Genomic DNA, 16,344 nt, shown 5'->3' with positions numbered 1-16,344 from the left:
ATTACATTTTCTTGGACTGGTGGTGACAACTCTCTATTCCAGAGTCCTATTTAACAACAACAGCCATCACACAGCAGTTCTCTTCATCTCAGAGACTATTTGTCTTCTCTTTCATTTGATAGGGCTAAGGAATGGAAGAAACCGGAGTTCAAAGAGCTTGCGGATGAAGGACACTGCTTCATGTCCCAAAGGAAAACTACTTAAGCTTATTGGATGTGAATTACTCCATTTTTCTCACTTATTTAGAAGTGATCTATCAACCCCCACCCACCAAACTTAACACAAATCTAATTGTGCAGCAACAGCTTTCAATGGATTGTTTCTAGGGCTGGAATCAGGGATTAGCACTGCTGAAGCCCACACTCCAACAGAGGGCTGACAACCCCAGACCTCCACTACTCCTACACTTTGCTATTGCTACCTAGTCATCTGTCTCCTAAGCAAGCATATAGTGACAGGAGCAAAGAGGAAGAGGAACAACCTCTGCTCACCTTGCTTTTCCCCTCTAGGCAACTGCAGGCACCTTTAAATACATGGACCATTCACGGCAACTTGCCTGGTCTCACCCCACCCCCCACCCTCGAAAAATCCCCACAAACAAAAGCCAAAGCCAGCACTGACTGCTTCTAAACTTCAATTCTATGAAACATAATCAAGCATAACAAGATCCTGAATCATAGCCAAGAAAGGAAATTAGGTTCAATACAGTACTGAATTGTGAATAAGTAAGAACAACTGAAAGAAAACATGAAAACAGCCTTTAAAAATGAAATATTATATAAGATTGAAAATGTAGATTATAACTGCCACTTTTTAAAAAAGGGGCATACAAAAATAAATATGACACAACTGCACTCTTAAGCTGACAAAGGCATTACATGTCTATCCACATGTAATAAATGCAGCACTGTAAACCATATGAGAGGTAACAAAATTATTTTTATCAACTTGAGTTGAAATTTATTTAGGTGTTGTACCTATAAAGAATTTGTCCAGTCACCCATGAACCAGACACAGCTTGAACATGGTTCTCAACAAACCTTACCTTTTGAGCTCAACAACTCCTAAGAGAAGTATGATTTCCATTTTAGGATCCATTTAACCATATGCTTGAATATGCCTGTTACAAACTATATTATTTTCTAAAACTGATTATGAAAACTAAACAAACAAACAAACAAACAAACAAACAAACAGATAAATAAGGGGAGGGAATTCAGCACTTAACCTAATGTCACCCAATTATTCATTAACAATGTCAGTATGGCTCCAACCCCTGATTATTTTAAAGTGTAGCTATGATGCTAAAAATAAACTCACAATATATGGGACGGACAGAGTAAGACTTAAAAATAAACAAGAAACATTTAACTGCTACCAGTTTTATACGTATTCTCCATGAAGCTAGACCAAAAATGCAAATTAGTGACATTTTATGGTGGAGGACATTGTTCTGTCATGTTGTGCTCCAAGATCAAGCACCTGCTTTGAAAGATTTCCAAGTACCTGGGGAAATTGGTGTTAATATTCAAACAATCTAAATAACTTACATGTACTCCTGGCCAAGAACAAACACTGCCTTCTCTTGGGGCAGAACATGATTTGCTACATTCAGTGGCACTTGTATACAGTATTATGCAGTAAATACTGAAAATAAAAGAGTTCTAGATTATCACCAAACTTACTGACAGCATCCTGAATACCATCAATTTAATTAACCTGTTTCAACATATATCAGTGCCTACACAACATGAACAATTTCCTTAAGAAATTAATAGAATGCTTTGGTTCTCCAGTTTTCAGTCTGACCAGTCATTTTCATCACATTCCGAATCATCTTCTGAATCGCTGTACTCCACAGCAATGCGTCTGGAAAGAATTGTGGCCACATCATTTCCAACAGGTTCACGCTTAGCTTCTTGTTCACGCTGCTCTTGTACTTTTTTCAACTGGATTCCTGAAGAAAGCAATGAGACAAATTATCACACTGTTATTTTCATAGGTAAAGTTTTTTTTCTTTTTAAAGCAAGAGTAAGCTTACAAGTACAGTACACAGGACTTAAAAATTAACGAAAATACCTTAGGGTTTAAAACACAATGAGAATTCACAGAAATAAGGAATTCCAAGAGTTAATATGCTCTTGGTGATTGTTTTGGCTTTTCCACAGGCCTCTGTACTTTTCAATAGAAATGACAACTTCATCTATCTATCATGTAAAACAGTCATTATTCCCCAAGAGAAAAGGAGGCAATTCAAATACCTCTTGTGTTACCAGAGGCTATTAATTTACTTTGATCTGCTGTTTTTTTTATTTAGTTTTCAGGTTTTAAAATTTTACAATCAATTATCCAACCACCAACATAAAAAAAGAATTCCAAAGAAGCTCCTGAATTTCCCTCCTCCCCTTTGTGGGTCCTTTTATTAATCTTTTCCTCCTGCATCTTTTCCATTAATCCAAATCTTTTCCATCTCTAGTATATCAAAAATTCAACACTGAATTACAAGTGTTATTCCAATCCTACTAATGATTTTAGTTGTTTACAATGATTTTTAAGGTAAATTATGTATTTTCCCCATTCCTTATTGAAATTTTGGTCTTCCTGGTTTCTGATTCTTCTGGTCATTTTTGCCAATTTGGCATAATCTATCAACTGAATCTGCCATTCTTCCCTGGTAGGGAACCAACTATTTTTTTCCCTATAGGTATTTATATACACATGAACACAGACATATATTATATAGATGCATGTAAGTGTGTGTCTCCATCTGTTTGCCCAAGAACAAAATCAAATACTTCATTGTGGCAGATTGCTGTATATCAGGAGAATAGAAGGCATTGGACCCAACAGCAAGAATTTGAATGCCATTACTTAGCTTTCAAGATGCAACACTGTACAGTGGTACCTCGGGATGCGAACGGGATCCGTTCTGGAGCCCTGTTCGCATCCTGAAGCGAACATAACACACGACTGAGCATCTGTGGGTCGCATTTCACCGCTTCCGCGCATGTGTGTGACGTCATTTTGAGCGTCTGCACATGCAGCAAAACCCGGAAGTAACGTGTTCTGTTACTTCCGGGTTGCCGCAGAGCGCAACCCGAAAATATTCATCCTGAAGCTGTTTCAACCCGAGGTATGACTGTACTTATAAATTAAAAGCACGGCTTATGCAAAGTTATGGAAAACCCAAACACTGGTCTGTTTAAGCCTGACCATTCTTAATGTACCCTTACCCATCCGAATAGCAGCCAGAAGATCACTTCGAGCATCACTGATGGGTGACTGTGTGGGCTCATGCCGCTTTGCTTCAGCCAGTGCAGGCGCATGCATCGGAGAGGATGAGAGAGAGGATCCTGCAGCAGGAGGGCCTGGAGGGGGAGGAGGCGGGCCTGGAGGAGGGGGAGCTGTAACAACAAGCCCAGTAGAAGGAGGATGAAGAGCAGCAGAATATATAGATCCAGTCACTAGTCCAGGATGGGAAGGTAGCACAGGGATTTGGAGAGGACTAACAAAAGCGGTCTGTGCAGAAGGAATCATGGGTGGAGGGGGAGGCAGCGGGGGTCCTGAAGGATTGTAATAATCCACCATCTGAGCTGCAAGCATCCTATATATAAAATAGAACACAATATTTGTTAACTGGCATATGAGCTAGCAGATTTGCAGTGTGCACCCAGTAGCATATGCTTCATTTGGTAATGAATATGATTGCATAATAAATACTGGGTTACATTGCATTGATTTTCTTCACTTTTTCTGGCAACTCAAACTTTTCCAGTTGCCTCTTACTAAACACACAACACACATAGCACACATCTCTCTGTTTCAACATCAACATCAAGTTTTCCCACATCCATTTTTACCTTGGTTTAAATATAGCACTGGGAAGCAGTAAAGGGTCCTTACCTAGTTTGCTGGAGTATTTTCTCTAAGCATGTGAGCCTCAAGTACTGTAGCAACCTAATCATACAACAATACAGCTCAAGTATATCCCCCACTGAACATTAACCATACTTAAGACCTCTTACTTCCACTCTTTTTGTGTCCCATCCCTTCCCCCCACGTCGTTGCTGATTGTAAGCCTGAGGACAGGGACTGTCTTGTTAACTGATCTCATGTAAGCTGCTTTGGGAGCCTTTCAGCTGAAAAGCAAGGTAAACACATTTTAAATAAATAACAAAATGAATTTTTTACCCATAATCAGCTGGTACCAATGACACAGTCCCTAGGGATCCATCTACGGCTTGGGGTGGGGGTGGAGGTGGTTGTTGAGGTCTGTTTAAGGTAGCATGCCGTACTGTTGTAGAAGGTGGCCTAAATTCATGCTCAAGGCCCTGGTTTGCAATCATGTACTGAGCTCCATCTCCTGCTCCATATGAAGGCATCATTGGCTGCTGATGGAGGGAATGATTTGGAGTAGCAGGATATGAATAGCTGGTAACATCTGAGGCATGAGATCTAAAATACAAGTGGAGAAAATACAGAAATTAGGAGGAAATGTACCGTAATAGTTTCACTGTCTTTGCAAAGAACTTTCTACAGCCACAAAGTGCAGCTTATATTTACAAAATCTGAATTTTCAAATTCATCGATTTTCCTAATACACAGAAACTGTAAACTTGCAGGGTATGCATTCTCTCACATACAAGGCGATATTAGTTCTATGAGAAGTGATAGAGAAGTACTATTACCAAGAAAAGCAAAAGATGAAAGCAAAACTAGAAGCTGAAACCAAGAGAATATTTTTATTTATCAAAAACAACCCAACTCCAAGAGCTTAATATTTTATAAGTTGCTTTTTTTTTTTTTTTTTTTTTTTGGCAAATAATTACAACTGGATTAAAGAGGCAGAGAAAAAAGAACTATTAGTGGAACACAGAACTTATAAAGATACTAACTCTGTAGAGCTTATCAGTTAGGGCCAACAGACAATTTATTTGCATGCCTGAGCTGCAAAAAGCTGCATTAGTAAAGACAAATTGTGTCATATAGTAATTTGGTTTAAAAAGGTATCAGTAAAATAGATGCTCATCATCTTTTTCAGACAGGAAGCTAGGCAAGCAACAAAGCACCAGAGGTTTGAGTAAAACAAAAAGACAAACCCTTTGGGCATCTTGGCCTCTTTTGTGCTTCCTGTCTGCTCTTGTTTCTTTGTATCACTTATGAACTCAATGCCCATTTTCCTTCTCTCCCACTCTTCTCTTCTTGTCCTTACTTTCCTCACATTAATTTGCTGGTGCCGGCTTGGATTCAGCTTGTGTCTCTCTTTCTGAATCACAATGGGCATAGCATAAATGCATTGTAAATAGGACTCGCCAATTCGGAAACATCAGAATTTCAAATTCCAATAGTTACATAAAATTGCTATGTTTGCTTATCATTTTTATGCATATATAAGCAGTGCATCAAAATTATAACAAGAAGCGCATTTGTGTAGGCTTGTTTTGAATGTAACACTTGCGTTTACAATACTCCTATTACAATTCATTCACAAGGCAATTTTTCATGCTACAAAAAAAGGAGTAAAAAAATGTACATGTCAGTCAAGGAAACAAAATGACTGGAGTAAGTGAATTAATCCAGTTAACAGAGTTGACAAGAATATGATTCCCATGGTTCAAGAGGAGTAGAATTTCAACAAGTGACTGGGAATCATAGAAATGCTTTCCTCTCTATTAAGTTGGAGAACAGTTTTGCTCAGGAAAGAAGTTATGTAGCATGAAAGAAGACTATTTTCCTAGTGCAGACAAAGCATCCTGAATAGCATCATAGAAATATTATACAGAAGTAATTCTCTTTAAAACATGGCTTTCTATGGAAGTCAGCTTCTGGGCTCTTCTTGCAATCCTCTTTTGCTTTAACAGCCTGGACTTTAAAAATAACTACAAGATGACATAAACAAGCCATAATAGATGTTAGTGGAGTTGTGAAATGTTGTTAGGCAGTCTGCATTATTTGCTGTGGGTTGTTCCTTCCTTCCAATTAAATTAATTTGGAGAACAAATATGAGAACAAAAATGTCTCTAGAGACCGCTTGGCCAATCAACTTGAATGTTCCACTTTGCTTGAACACAGACCTCCCACTTAGCACAAAGAAGTATAACACAGGGAGAGAATACCGGTGGTAAATACTGTTGTACACACTAGGGATATGTTTCTGTTCAAAACCATTTTTAAAAATATTGCTTCTGGTTCGGCAGCTCCTCTCTGAATACCAATTGTATGAACAGTGAACTTTATTCAATTAGCAAAATCTACTAATATGAAGCCGGTATATTGCCTTGCATGTGAAGAACCATTGCTTTCTAAGTACTACACAAAAGTTTAGAATATGTTTTTCTTAAAATCAGTAAAATCATTAAATTGAAAAAAAAAATCCATGTACTAAGTTGCCTATAGCAGTACAATATGGCAATCTAGAACAGAAACACAAACATACGTGCAATGTGGCTGTATAGTAACAAGTAACAGATTTAAGTCACACTGGCCTTTCAAATAATTTTGAAAATGCCTGTTGTAACATTAATTGAATGTTTCATTGCAATTCTACAGTTAAGCTTATTAAGAATATAAGGATACTATGCATATCTGAATGTATAATACAACAAAAAGGTTTGTTGTAAACAGACCTAGTATCAGGGGACAGAGATCCCTCAGATGATGCTCCATGGTATATATTTTGAGACAACCTGTTGTCTGGTCTAAGCTCTTTGTCATATGCCATCATATTCCATTCCTGGCGCCTGTTCCTTGCTTTTCTAACCTTTTTCACCTCACGAGTTGTGCCATCTATACGCTTTTGCTCCTAATGTTACAGAACAAGAAAGCAAGGCATGCGAAAGGAAGAGACAAGGAAGGAAAGAGCAAGTTAAATGCTGTTAAGAGAATGAAAATAAGTAGATATATAGGTGAGCCAAGCAAATTATAGTGAAGCCATATTCTAAAGAGCTCATAGGTTATACATCTGACAAGAAATCAGCTGTGCAGTAATATATACATAGCAAACACACACATTAAATTTACATATTAGTGTTTTTTTCACAATTGTAAAATTGTATGGTTTGCAAAGCCTGCTTTAAACAATACCATGCTAAATTGTAGTTCTACAGAGCTACTGTAATCTTAGTGTTCAGACAAGCAAATAAAAAGGTTCACAGTGCATCACAGCAAGTGGCATGGAAATATTTTCCCATCGGAGTCCAGGGGTATGTGAAGATACACCTACAAACAAGAGTTGGTGTGTTTTTTCTGGCACTGGAATAAACTTGGCTTCCCTTCAACACCACATGTACCTTTTCTGAAATCAACTGATTTCCTCTTTTAAGCAGTTACCTTACAGCAGAGAGCTGCATGGTATTCATCCTTGCAAATGGAAAAAGCTCAGTACTTATACTGTCCTGTCAAACAAATACCAAATAAGTTTCATGCACATGGAAGGATAATGGATCACAACACAAACGACTCATTAGAGTATATTAAAATCAATGATAAAAATACAGTCGTACCTTGGGTTTCAAATGCCTTGGCTCCCAAACAAATCAGCTCCTGAATGATCGAAACCCAGAAGTGAGTGTTCCGGTTTTCGAACGTTCTTTTGGAAGCCGAACGTCTGACGGGGCTTCCACGGCTTCTGATTGGCTGCAGGAGCTTCCTGCAGCCAATCAGAAGCCGCGCTTTGGTTTCCAAATGTTTTGGAAGTCGACTGGACTTCCAGAACGGATTCTGTTTGACTTCCAAGGTGCGACTGTAAATGCATTTGGGGAGAACTGTTAGATTAATTGATTTTCAATTATGAAAGAAAAATTGCAATGAAATCATAAAAATATATTCTTTAATCACACAGTTACTAAGAAGCATAAAGCATGTCTCTTCACCTTTTCTCTTCCTGTATAGTTGTAGGTACCTAGGACAGCAAAGGCTATCTATTCCTGATATACCCGTTTTCTAGGCTGATTTCAGATCCAAAACTGCCTTGGTCACCTTGTCAATGACCTAAGATAGATGAAGACTGTGGAAGGATGATTTAATTGTCCTGGGTCTCCTAGCAATATTTGATACCAGTGACCAATACATTCTGCCTGGGTTTTTTTAGTGTTTGGAAGGAGCTTTTTGCAGTGCTTTTGCTTATAACTCAAACATTTATTCTGTTGCAAACTCTTAAATTACAGTCATCATATTTTATGCAGATGAGAAGACAGCCGAGGTTAGTGATAACAGCAACAGGCAAGCCCATTTAAGACCATCTGTTTACAGAAGGAGGATAAAGTATGCTACAGTAACCATTTCATTGGAATTAAAACCTCAACATTCTTAGGCAAAGTCAAACTAAAAACGGGCATTTTACATACAGAAAAACTCAACCTTGTTAGCACACATGTTATATTGCCCTCCCATCCCCACTTCACATATCCTCACCACATCAGCAAGCTTTCCCTCACCAAGCAAAGAATCATCCAAGTCTCCTGGTCACAGAATATGGTGCCTTGCTTTATTTCAGAAGGAGTAGTAAACAAAAAAGCCTTCTTCTCTTAGTGATGCTCTTATTTACTTTTGTACATTGCCTAGGTCAGGCAGGTGGTCTGGGAGTTCCAGTATGACCATAGCCACACAGAAATGCGAGTACATTTTCTATCTAAAAATAGCTGATTTATTGCTTAGTGACATTCTTCAGGGATGACAGCAATGAACATCATTCCTAAAACTGCTCCATTATATAATCTTCCACGACATACCTTAGGTGATTCTTTATTCAGACTCACCCATAAAAAGCAGATAGACATATTCTCAGAATAAGAAGAATAAAGTCAATTTGCATTTTAGAGTGGAAACAATCTAATGAAAACCATCAAAAGCTCAAAGAACTTTATGAAATAAGTTTATAACCATATAATCTATTTTTCAAAAATATGTTTTCTGTAACTAGGCTATTTTTGCTAGAATTTTTTAAGAGAAGAAATTAAGACACACATTTAAGATTGAAATATAAAAGTATGAAATAATCTTGCTAGTTTTCCAGTCATATGTATGTCAAGAAAAACATTTAAACAATGAACCATTTTTATTCCAAAATATGGCTGGTAAACCACGTGCATACATTTTAAAATGTGCCTGTTTACCTTTTGGCGTCTCTTCTCTTTTCGTTTGTCTTCTGTATCTTGTAACATTTTTTCTTTCCATAGGTCAAAGAAATAAGAGGGATCAGTATAGAACTTCAGCCCATCCTTTTTATCATCTCTGTGAACAAAATGAACAGATATTGAGAAAAGAGGAGGATTATTGTTTAAAGCATACTTAGAGACCAAGCAAGTATTCTAGCGTACTCATGACTCTGCAGATAACCTAGTGGGAAAGGCTCCAATGGTGCCAATGTACTGCATAGGATGCCATTTCCAGACAGAAGACCTACCTCCCAAAGAAAAGGAACAGTTCTGTCTGTTTCAAGTAGCAAGCCAGCTACTTTGCCAACTGAACTGTCATGAATAAGCACCCAGGTTCTGCTGACTCAAATGATACAATGAGGTGCTTACTTAAGAAAAGGCCCAATACTTATTACATTTGTTTGGATAAAACGGTTTAGGAAGTAAACCTACATAGGATAAAACATAGGAAGTAGACCTACAGTTTAATGAGAAGTTGGCTTTCCTGCAACCAAACCCATAAGTGCAGAACCCATTGGCCACTTCACTCAGGGCCTGGTGCAAACTGCATCTGGTTGTGCCAAGGTATCAATTGGGAAAACCCAGTATGAATGGGTGTTTGAGGTAAGTTGAAAATGACAAGAAGCAATGTTCAAACAATTATTTAAAATTTAGAAGTATATTGTCTTCAAATCAGCAAGCTAAACCACCCCCCACGTAGATAGATTTTGATATTCTAGCATATTTACTCTGAGAGGTGCCTTAGCTCAGCATCTTTGCACGTAAAAATATTTTTTAAAAAACAAAAACTCTCAAGCACTAGAGAGATACTTTAACTTGAAGATATGCTGCCTGTCAGCATACTGTGGGCTAAATTGACTCTTTCTTACTTTCTTAGGCAGCGTTATAGAAATCAACTGAACTATCTTTGGGTTACTGATATGGAGCCTTAGAATCATAGAAGAGTTGAAAGGGACCACAAAGATCATCTAGTCCAACCCTCTGCAATGCAGGAATCTATCGCCCAATGTGGGGCTGAACCCAGAACCCTGAGATTAAGCATCTCATGCTCTACCAACTGAGCTATGCCTCAGGGCTGCTGTCTATATCAGACTCCAAAGAAAAGCTAACTGGGCAATATTCAGTAGCTTGAATCTAGTATTGATTACATCATTACTTGTGCAGGCCTATTTATTCATTTCTAGTTACTGTACCTATATGAAGTAAGGATATTCAACGGAGGTGGTTTGTCACTCCGATTATAAATATCAGCTACAGGATTGGGGATGCTGTTCTTTGAAACCACTTGCTGGTCTTGTACTGTAGAACTTTTGAATGCTTTTTTCATGTTGATATCCTGTAATGACACTGTTGATAAAAACAACAAAATTAGAAGACAGAACTAAACTGAGAAAATGCTAACCACAATATCCAGGAGTAAAGCAAATCAAAATATTGAACACATTTGATAAGAGGAAAAAGTGAGGAGCAAAACTGATTAAATTCTCGTTCCTATATAGAATACAAAACATGCCCTTCACACAATTTGTGGGCGCAAGATTCTTAACAAGTCAGACATGGTAATATTTCCCCAACAAGATTGTGTAAGTAAAAATATTTGTCCCCCAAATCCACAAGATTATGTATGACATAACAGGTTATATATAGAGTAACTTAGTATGCACATTAAGTGCTATGTTAAACAGCATAAACAGGTGCATTTCATATCATGAAGAAAAACTGATCTGCCCAGTGACAACCTGCTCTTGTTTTTGAACTAAGTTCTGAAAAATTGGTCTTCAAGTAAGTGACCTTTGCCTAGCATCCATACAAGTGAGGAGAAAGCCAAGCAGAAACCCTTAATTTCACAGTTGCTTCCCTAACGGATATAAATACATACTGCAAAATGCATTTGAGCTGCACAACTAGTGTTTTGGATTATTTGGTTGCAAACAGTTGTGTTTTATTTATCATAGAAACCAATTCAAATTGTGTATCCATAGGACATAAGTACCGTTGACCTCAACTGTAAGTTGTTGTTATAACACCAACCTGACATCAAACTTTTGGAGCAGATTTGGAAATATAAAAACTGTTTTGGGCCACAAAATACCCCTTTCACAGAACTACTGGTCTTGTTCAGAACAGTTGAAAATAAAGCAGGCAACATACCTATGCCACTCCAAAAAAGAGACAAAAAAGCAATGCAACACTGTCCACAAAATACGCAACCACTCCCCAAAAAAACCCCTCAATTCTTTTACAAATTTGGGAGGGGCAGAAACCCTGGAAAGTGTCACTTAGGGACCCCATGGACACCACATTTGGGGACCTATATTGTAACATGATATGCTACCTGGCTTAAAAGGCAACACACATCTGCTTTTAATTACAAAATATATCAATGAAACCAGCTTTAAATAAATGCATTATACTTCTGCATATTTAATTAGAATGTGTATTCAACACTAGATTTACAAATTATGCAATCTATTATTTAAGCTCTTTAAAGGGTTATATTGACTATGAATCAATTTTCAGAAGCAGAATATGAAAGTGAGGCTACTAAATTTCATTTCTATGCAGCTTCTGCCAAGAAACCAAAGGGAATATGTAGCTTCTGTAACTGCCGTCCTAGAAAAATGACAAAACTTCTGCTCCTGTAAATGTCTTCAGTTGTCTAGAATGGCATCCTCAATGAACACAACTAAACATTCCTTTTGTAAGTATACACAAGCAAGCAAAGATATAAGCAGTCATTCTGTATTCTGTATCTGAAGTATTAGAACTTCAGATGTTGCATTAAGACTGAAGACAGTGATGCAAACAGGAACATTGGAAGTTGCCTTATACCAAGTTGGACCATTGGTCCTCAAGCTTAGTATTTTCTATACTGACTAACAGCGGTTCTCCGGGAATTTAGCCAAGTGTCACTTTCAGACCTACCTAGACATGCTGAGGATTGAACCTGAGACCTGCATGCAAAGCTGATGCTCTACCACTGAGCTACAGTCCTTCTCAAAATATAATGTAGTCATAAACTAGCTACAATTATGGTCATAAATTTGTGCTTTGTTACATAGCTAGTAGTGCTGCTACTCTAACCCCTTTCATATCTCATCCTCAGCACATTCATTTTATGCGAGGAGGGAGTAGTATTATGCTGGTGGCCCCACACTCATCAATCACTACCATGCCCTGTTGGCCTTGGCTCCAACCTCCATGTGTAAGCACTCCTTGAGCTCTTTGTGTGGAAGTTGTAGGCACTGTCAGTGGTAGAATCCCATTCCCTCCAACATACAAAGAGCCAACACACAGAAATAAGTTATGAAAGTGGCTCTACATGTCAAGCTTAAGAAGAGTCTGCTGGATCAGGCCAATGGCCCATCTTGTCCAGCATCCTGTTCTCACAGCAGCCAACCAAATGCTTGTATGAAACCCACAAGCAGGACCTGAGCACAAGAGTACTCTCCCCTTCTGCGGTTTCCAGCAACTGGTATTCAGAGGCATGCTGCCTCTGACCATGGAGACTCTAGCAATTGATACTGATACACAGTTTATCTCCATGACACAGCCACTGAATCTTGAGATGTAACCTAGGCCTAATAAAATCAATGGGCTGTATCAGCACACAGAAGTGTAGACTGCATCCAGTGTTCTAACAATCTGGTTATAAAATACCAAAAGATCAGTTTTCTTGGACAACAGTTTATCCTTCAGTGGTGATATGTATCTATTACTCTTCTGGAATAAGAGGTTTGAGATGGGCATTGCTCATGTTCAGCTATGTACTGCAAATTAATAATACATGAAATATACCCAAGCAACAGATCCAATAATTGAAAGTAGGACTCCTGCAAAGAGAGATAAGGGTATGGACTTCTAGTGGGAAATATTAAGTAGTTCTAAAATATTTTCTTCTTCCTCCCCTTTTTTCCTGCAAACCGTCACAGATTCCCCCCTCCCAAAGCTGCTACCTAAAAAAACAACAACCAAGATGAAATATCACTCAGTACCAACTCCAAAGGAAAAAGTAGTGATTGCTGTGCAATTAATTACTGTGCTCTTGTCAATATCACTTCTGGCTCAATGCTCAAATACAATTACCTACCTTCTTCCACAGTTGAATCCAGCTGGGTAACTTTGACAGCAAGGCGGTCAATTCTGTCTTGAAGGGAATTTGCCCTGATGTAGAAGTTGTTGGCCTCATTAAACAACTCACCAAATATGTCTTCAGCATGTTTGCCTATAGAGAAAGAAGACAACATCTCCCCAGGTGTTTTAATCACCATGACACACACTATGCACATGTATTTGCACACAGAAACAGTACAAAGTTTCTTCAGAGTGTTTTCACTATGCTTCTGGTGTTTTATGCAAGTTGACAAGCACAGAATTCCCACATTTATCCAATGTGACTGAAAACTGCTCTTTTCAGACACAATCCTACACACAGGAATGCCACACACTGTCAGAGCAGGTATAAGCAGGGCCAGCCCAACAATTTTTGCTGCCTGTGGTAAAGGACAAGTTAGCATTTCCCCATTGAATCTTACTTCAGCACCAGCAACAGCATAGTGTCCTCTTCTTGCAGTGCACCTGAAAGCAGCAGACTAGTTTGGGGGTATATTACAGGTCTGTGATATCCCACAGAGAGAAATGGCCCAGGAGGAACAGGCGGCTGCTACCCTCAGTAAATGAATATTATTAATGTAATTCCATATACTACATATGGCATTTGTGATGAATTAAAGGCTTCTCTTTGCCTAGTGGTTGGGCCAGTGCTGATTCCAAATCTTTAGATACCCAAAGGGAAACAAGCATTTTGGAAGAGGGGGTGGATCCACATGGCCAAAGCTTTAAAAATCCATAAAAGACTGCTCTACACTCCCTAGCCTTAGAAGAGTTTGGATCTGATATCCCGCTTTATCACTACCTGAAGGAGTCTCAAAGCGGCTAACATTCTCCTTTCGCTTCCTCCCCCACAACAAACACTCTGTGAGATGAGTGGGGCTGAGAGACTTCAGAGAAGTGTGACTAGCCCAAGGTCACCCAGCAGCTGCATGTGGAGGAGCGGAGACTCGAACCCAGTTCATCAGATTACGAGTCTACCGCTCTTAACCACTACACCACACTGTCACAAAGGAAGGTAAAAGAAAGAGGGAAACACTGGACACAAGGCCATACAGGATATGAAGTCAAGGTGACAAGGCATTGATTTTACTTATTTTGATTATTCACATGCAAAGGTGCTGAGACTGCTAAACCCAAAGTCATCATGTCACTTAAGTCAGCTTTGAAACTGTGTATACTCTTCAAGTTTCCCTTAAAAAGAAAAAAACACATTTTAAAAGCCATCCAGTTACTTACTTAGGCTGCTTAGCTGGCGTATGATAGCAGCAAGAGTACTATTGGTTACACATTCTAATTCACTAGTAATTCCCTCAGGCAGAGCTCCTCTGCAGAGGTGTCGAGGTTCAATGTTCCTTTTGACTAACGGCATGATTCAATGTCTGCCAAAACAAAAGAATAAAACATTAGTCTCACCCCACCACCATACTCCCCAAAACTTTTTTATAAAGGGCAGCAGCTGTTGTTGCAGTATGAGAATAATACAGCATGGCTTGAATACCCATGGTGTTTGAATACTATTACTAGGCAGGGAAGAAAAAGGGCTGGCTCAGTCCTGCCCCACAAGGCCTTGTTTCAGGGTCTTTCACTGAGTTCTGCTGGTGTCCAGCCCATTTGGCAGGCAGAATGGATGTCTCTGCTCAATATTTGAGATTTCTGCCCATCACTAAATTCTCAGGAGAAATCCCAAGAAAAATATAAACCACTATCATTCCTCTGAAGACAAATATTAGAATAGAAATGAAGATTCTCATAGCAAATAAGTCCCTAAATATTTTTAAATATGTTTTGTAAATTAAGTATTGGATAGGACATGTTCAGGAGTTGCCCTACTTCCTTTTCAAGGTATTATTTACCTTTCATTTATTAAGAAAGCAACAGCAGAAAGTGTTAGAACAAAAGCCAATGGATTTTGTCATACCTAAACAGGACCTCCAGGTTTAGAGTCAGTTGCTGGGAATAAGTTACAAGGCATAACTATTGCTTTTATAAGCCCTGTTAGTGGGCTTCCCAGAAGCATTTGGCTGGTCACTGTGGAAAACAGATGTGGGACTAGATTGAATGCTTTTGAAATTCTCTTCTGTTTGATATTAGACAGCTTTTGTCTATTGTCTTTTTTGTGCCTACAGAAGACCTTCCTTTTCCAACAAGACTTTTAAGGAAATATCTTTTAAGTCTGCATCTGTATTGGAATTGTTTAAGATGCTTTAATTGTTTTATCTCATGTAGGAAAGTTGGGATATGAATAAATAGTGAACCTTTGGTCGGATCCAGTAGTGATGTTCTTAAATGAATTCCTTAGGTAGACTATAATGTACACATTATCCAGATATAGTGTACCCACATTCCCAGTATGTTTGCCCTCCTGTCCCAGCAACGTCTATGCTGGCTTGGTCATGTCCACAGAATGGAAGATGGCAGAATCACCAAGGATATACTCTACAGGGAGCTCGCTGCAGGTACTAGGCCAGTTGGCAGACCAACTCTGCATTATAATGACATCTGCAAACATGACATGAAGGCTGACAACATTAACCCTGCCATGTAGAAATCTCTTGCAAGACCACCACAACATCTGGAGACAATCAGTCAGGTCATGTATCCACAACAGTGACCAGAGAAAGAATGACCGCTGGAAGGAGTGCAGAAAGAAGAAACACTATGGTACACTTGCATCAGCACAACCAGACACCTTCATCTGCTCCAGCTGCAACAAATCATGTCTCTACACAGTCACAGCAGGCACTGTAACTCTCCAGTGGTTTGAATTTACCCCTGAAGGCACACACTTCCATTATCTCCTGAAACTGACAGATGCCAACCAGATATAATGTAAACACATTACAAAGTTCCTTTGATTTCAAGTGGAATTTATCTTTGTAACAAGCATAGGATCAAGATGAGCATCTGCTAGTGTCAGATTCAGCCAGGATTTGAACAACGGCTCTTAAATACCTACTCCCTATATAATAAAACAATTTTACCAGTCAGTTTTGCATATAAAGCCTTAGAAAAGGTTACTGTGCCTCCAGCATGCCTGCAACATAATGTGCAACAAATGTGCACACAACCTTTCTGT

At 38.8% G+C, this 16,344-nt stretch overlaps 1 protein-coding gene across 2 annotated transcripts in view; it reads right to left on the bottom strand.

Annotated features, from left to right (window-relative positions):
• Positions 1-919: 919 nt before the first annotated feature.
• WASF3 (WASP family member 3) overlaps positions 920-16,344 on the bottom strand; it is a 28,575-nt gene continuing 13,150 nt past the window's right edge. The window contains exons 2-9 of one of the 2 annotated variants that reach the window (XM_081860505.1): positions 14,505-14,647; positions 13,246-13,380; positions 10,349-10,502; positions 9,114-9,231; positions 5,100-5,266; positions 4,192-4,455; positions 3,234-3,604; positions 920-1,957 (exon numbers count right to left, since the gene is read on the bottom strand). In XM_081860505.1, the coding sequence (XP_081716631.1) occupies positions 1,800-1,957; positions 3,234-3,604; positions 4,192-4,455; positions 5,100-5,266; positions 9,114-9,231; positions 10,349-10,502; positions 13,246-13,380; positions 14,505-14,637 (1,500 nt within the window). In that variant the 5' untranslated portion in view covers positions 14,638-14,647 and the 3' untranslated portion in view covers positions 920-1,799. Of the gene's footprint in view, positions 1,958-3,233; positions 3,605-4,191; positions 4,456-5,099; positions 5,267-6,626; positions 6,803-9,113; positions 9,232-10,348; positions 10,503-13,245; positions 13,381-14,504; positions 14,648-16,344 lie in introns of both variants that reach the window. The other variant, XM_081860504.1, reaches the window with a different exon arrangement.

The sequence above is a fragment of the Podarcis erhardii genome (assembly GCF_964252035.2).
Source record: "Podarcis erhardii genome assembly, chromosome: 4".
Taxonomy (NCBI): domain Eukaryota; kingdom Metazoa; phylum Chordata; class Lepidosauria; order Squamata; family Lacertidae; genus Podarcis; species Podarcis erhardii.
The sequence above is the reverse complement of the archived record's forward strand: the minus strand, read 5'-3'. Positions and strand labels throughout refer to the sequence as shown.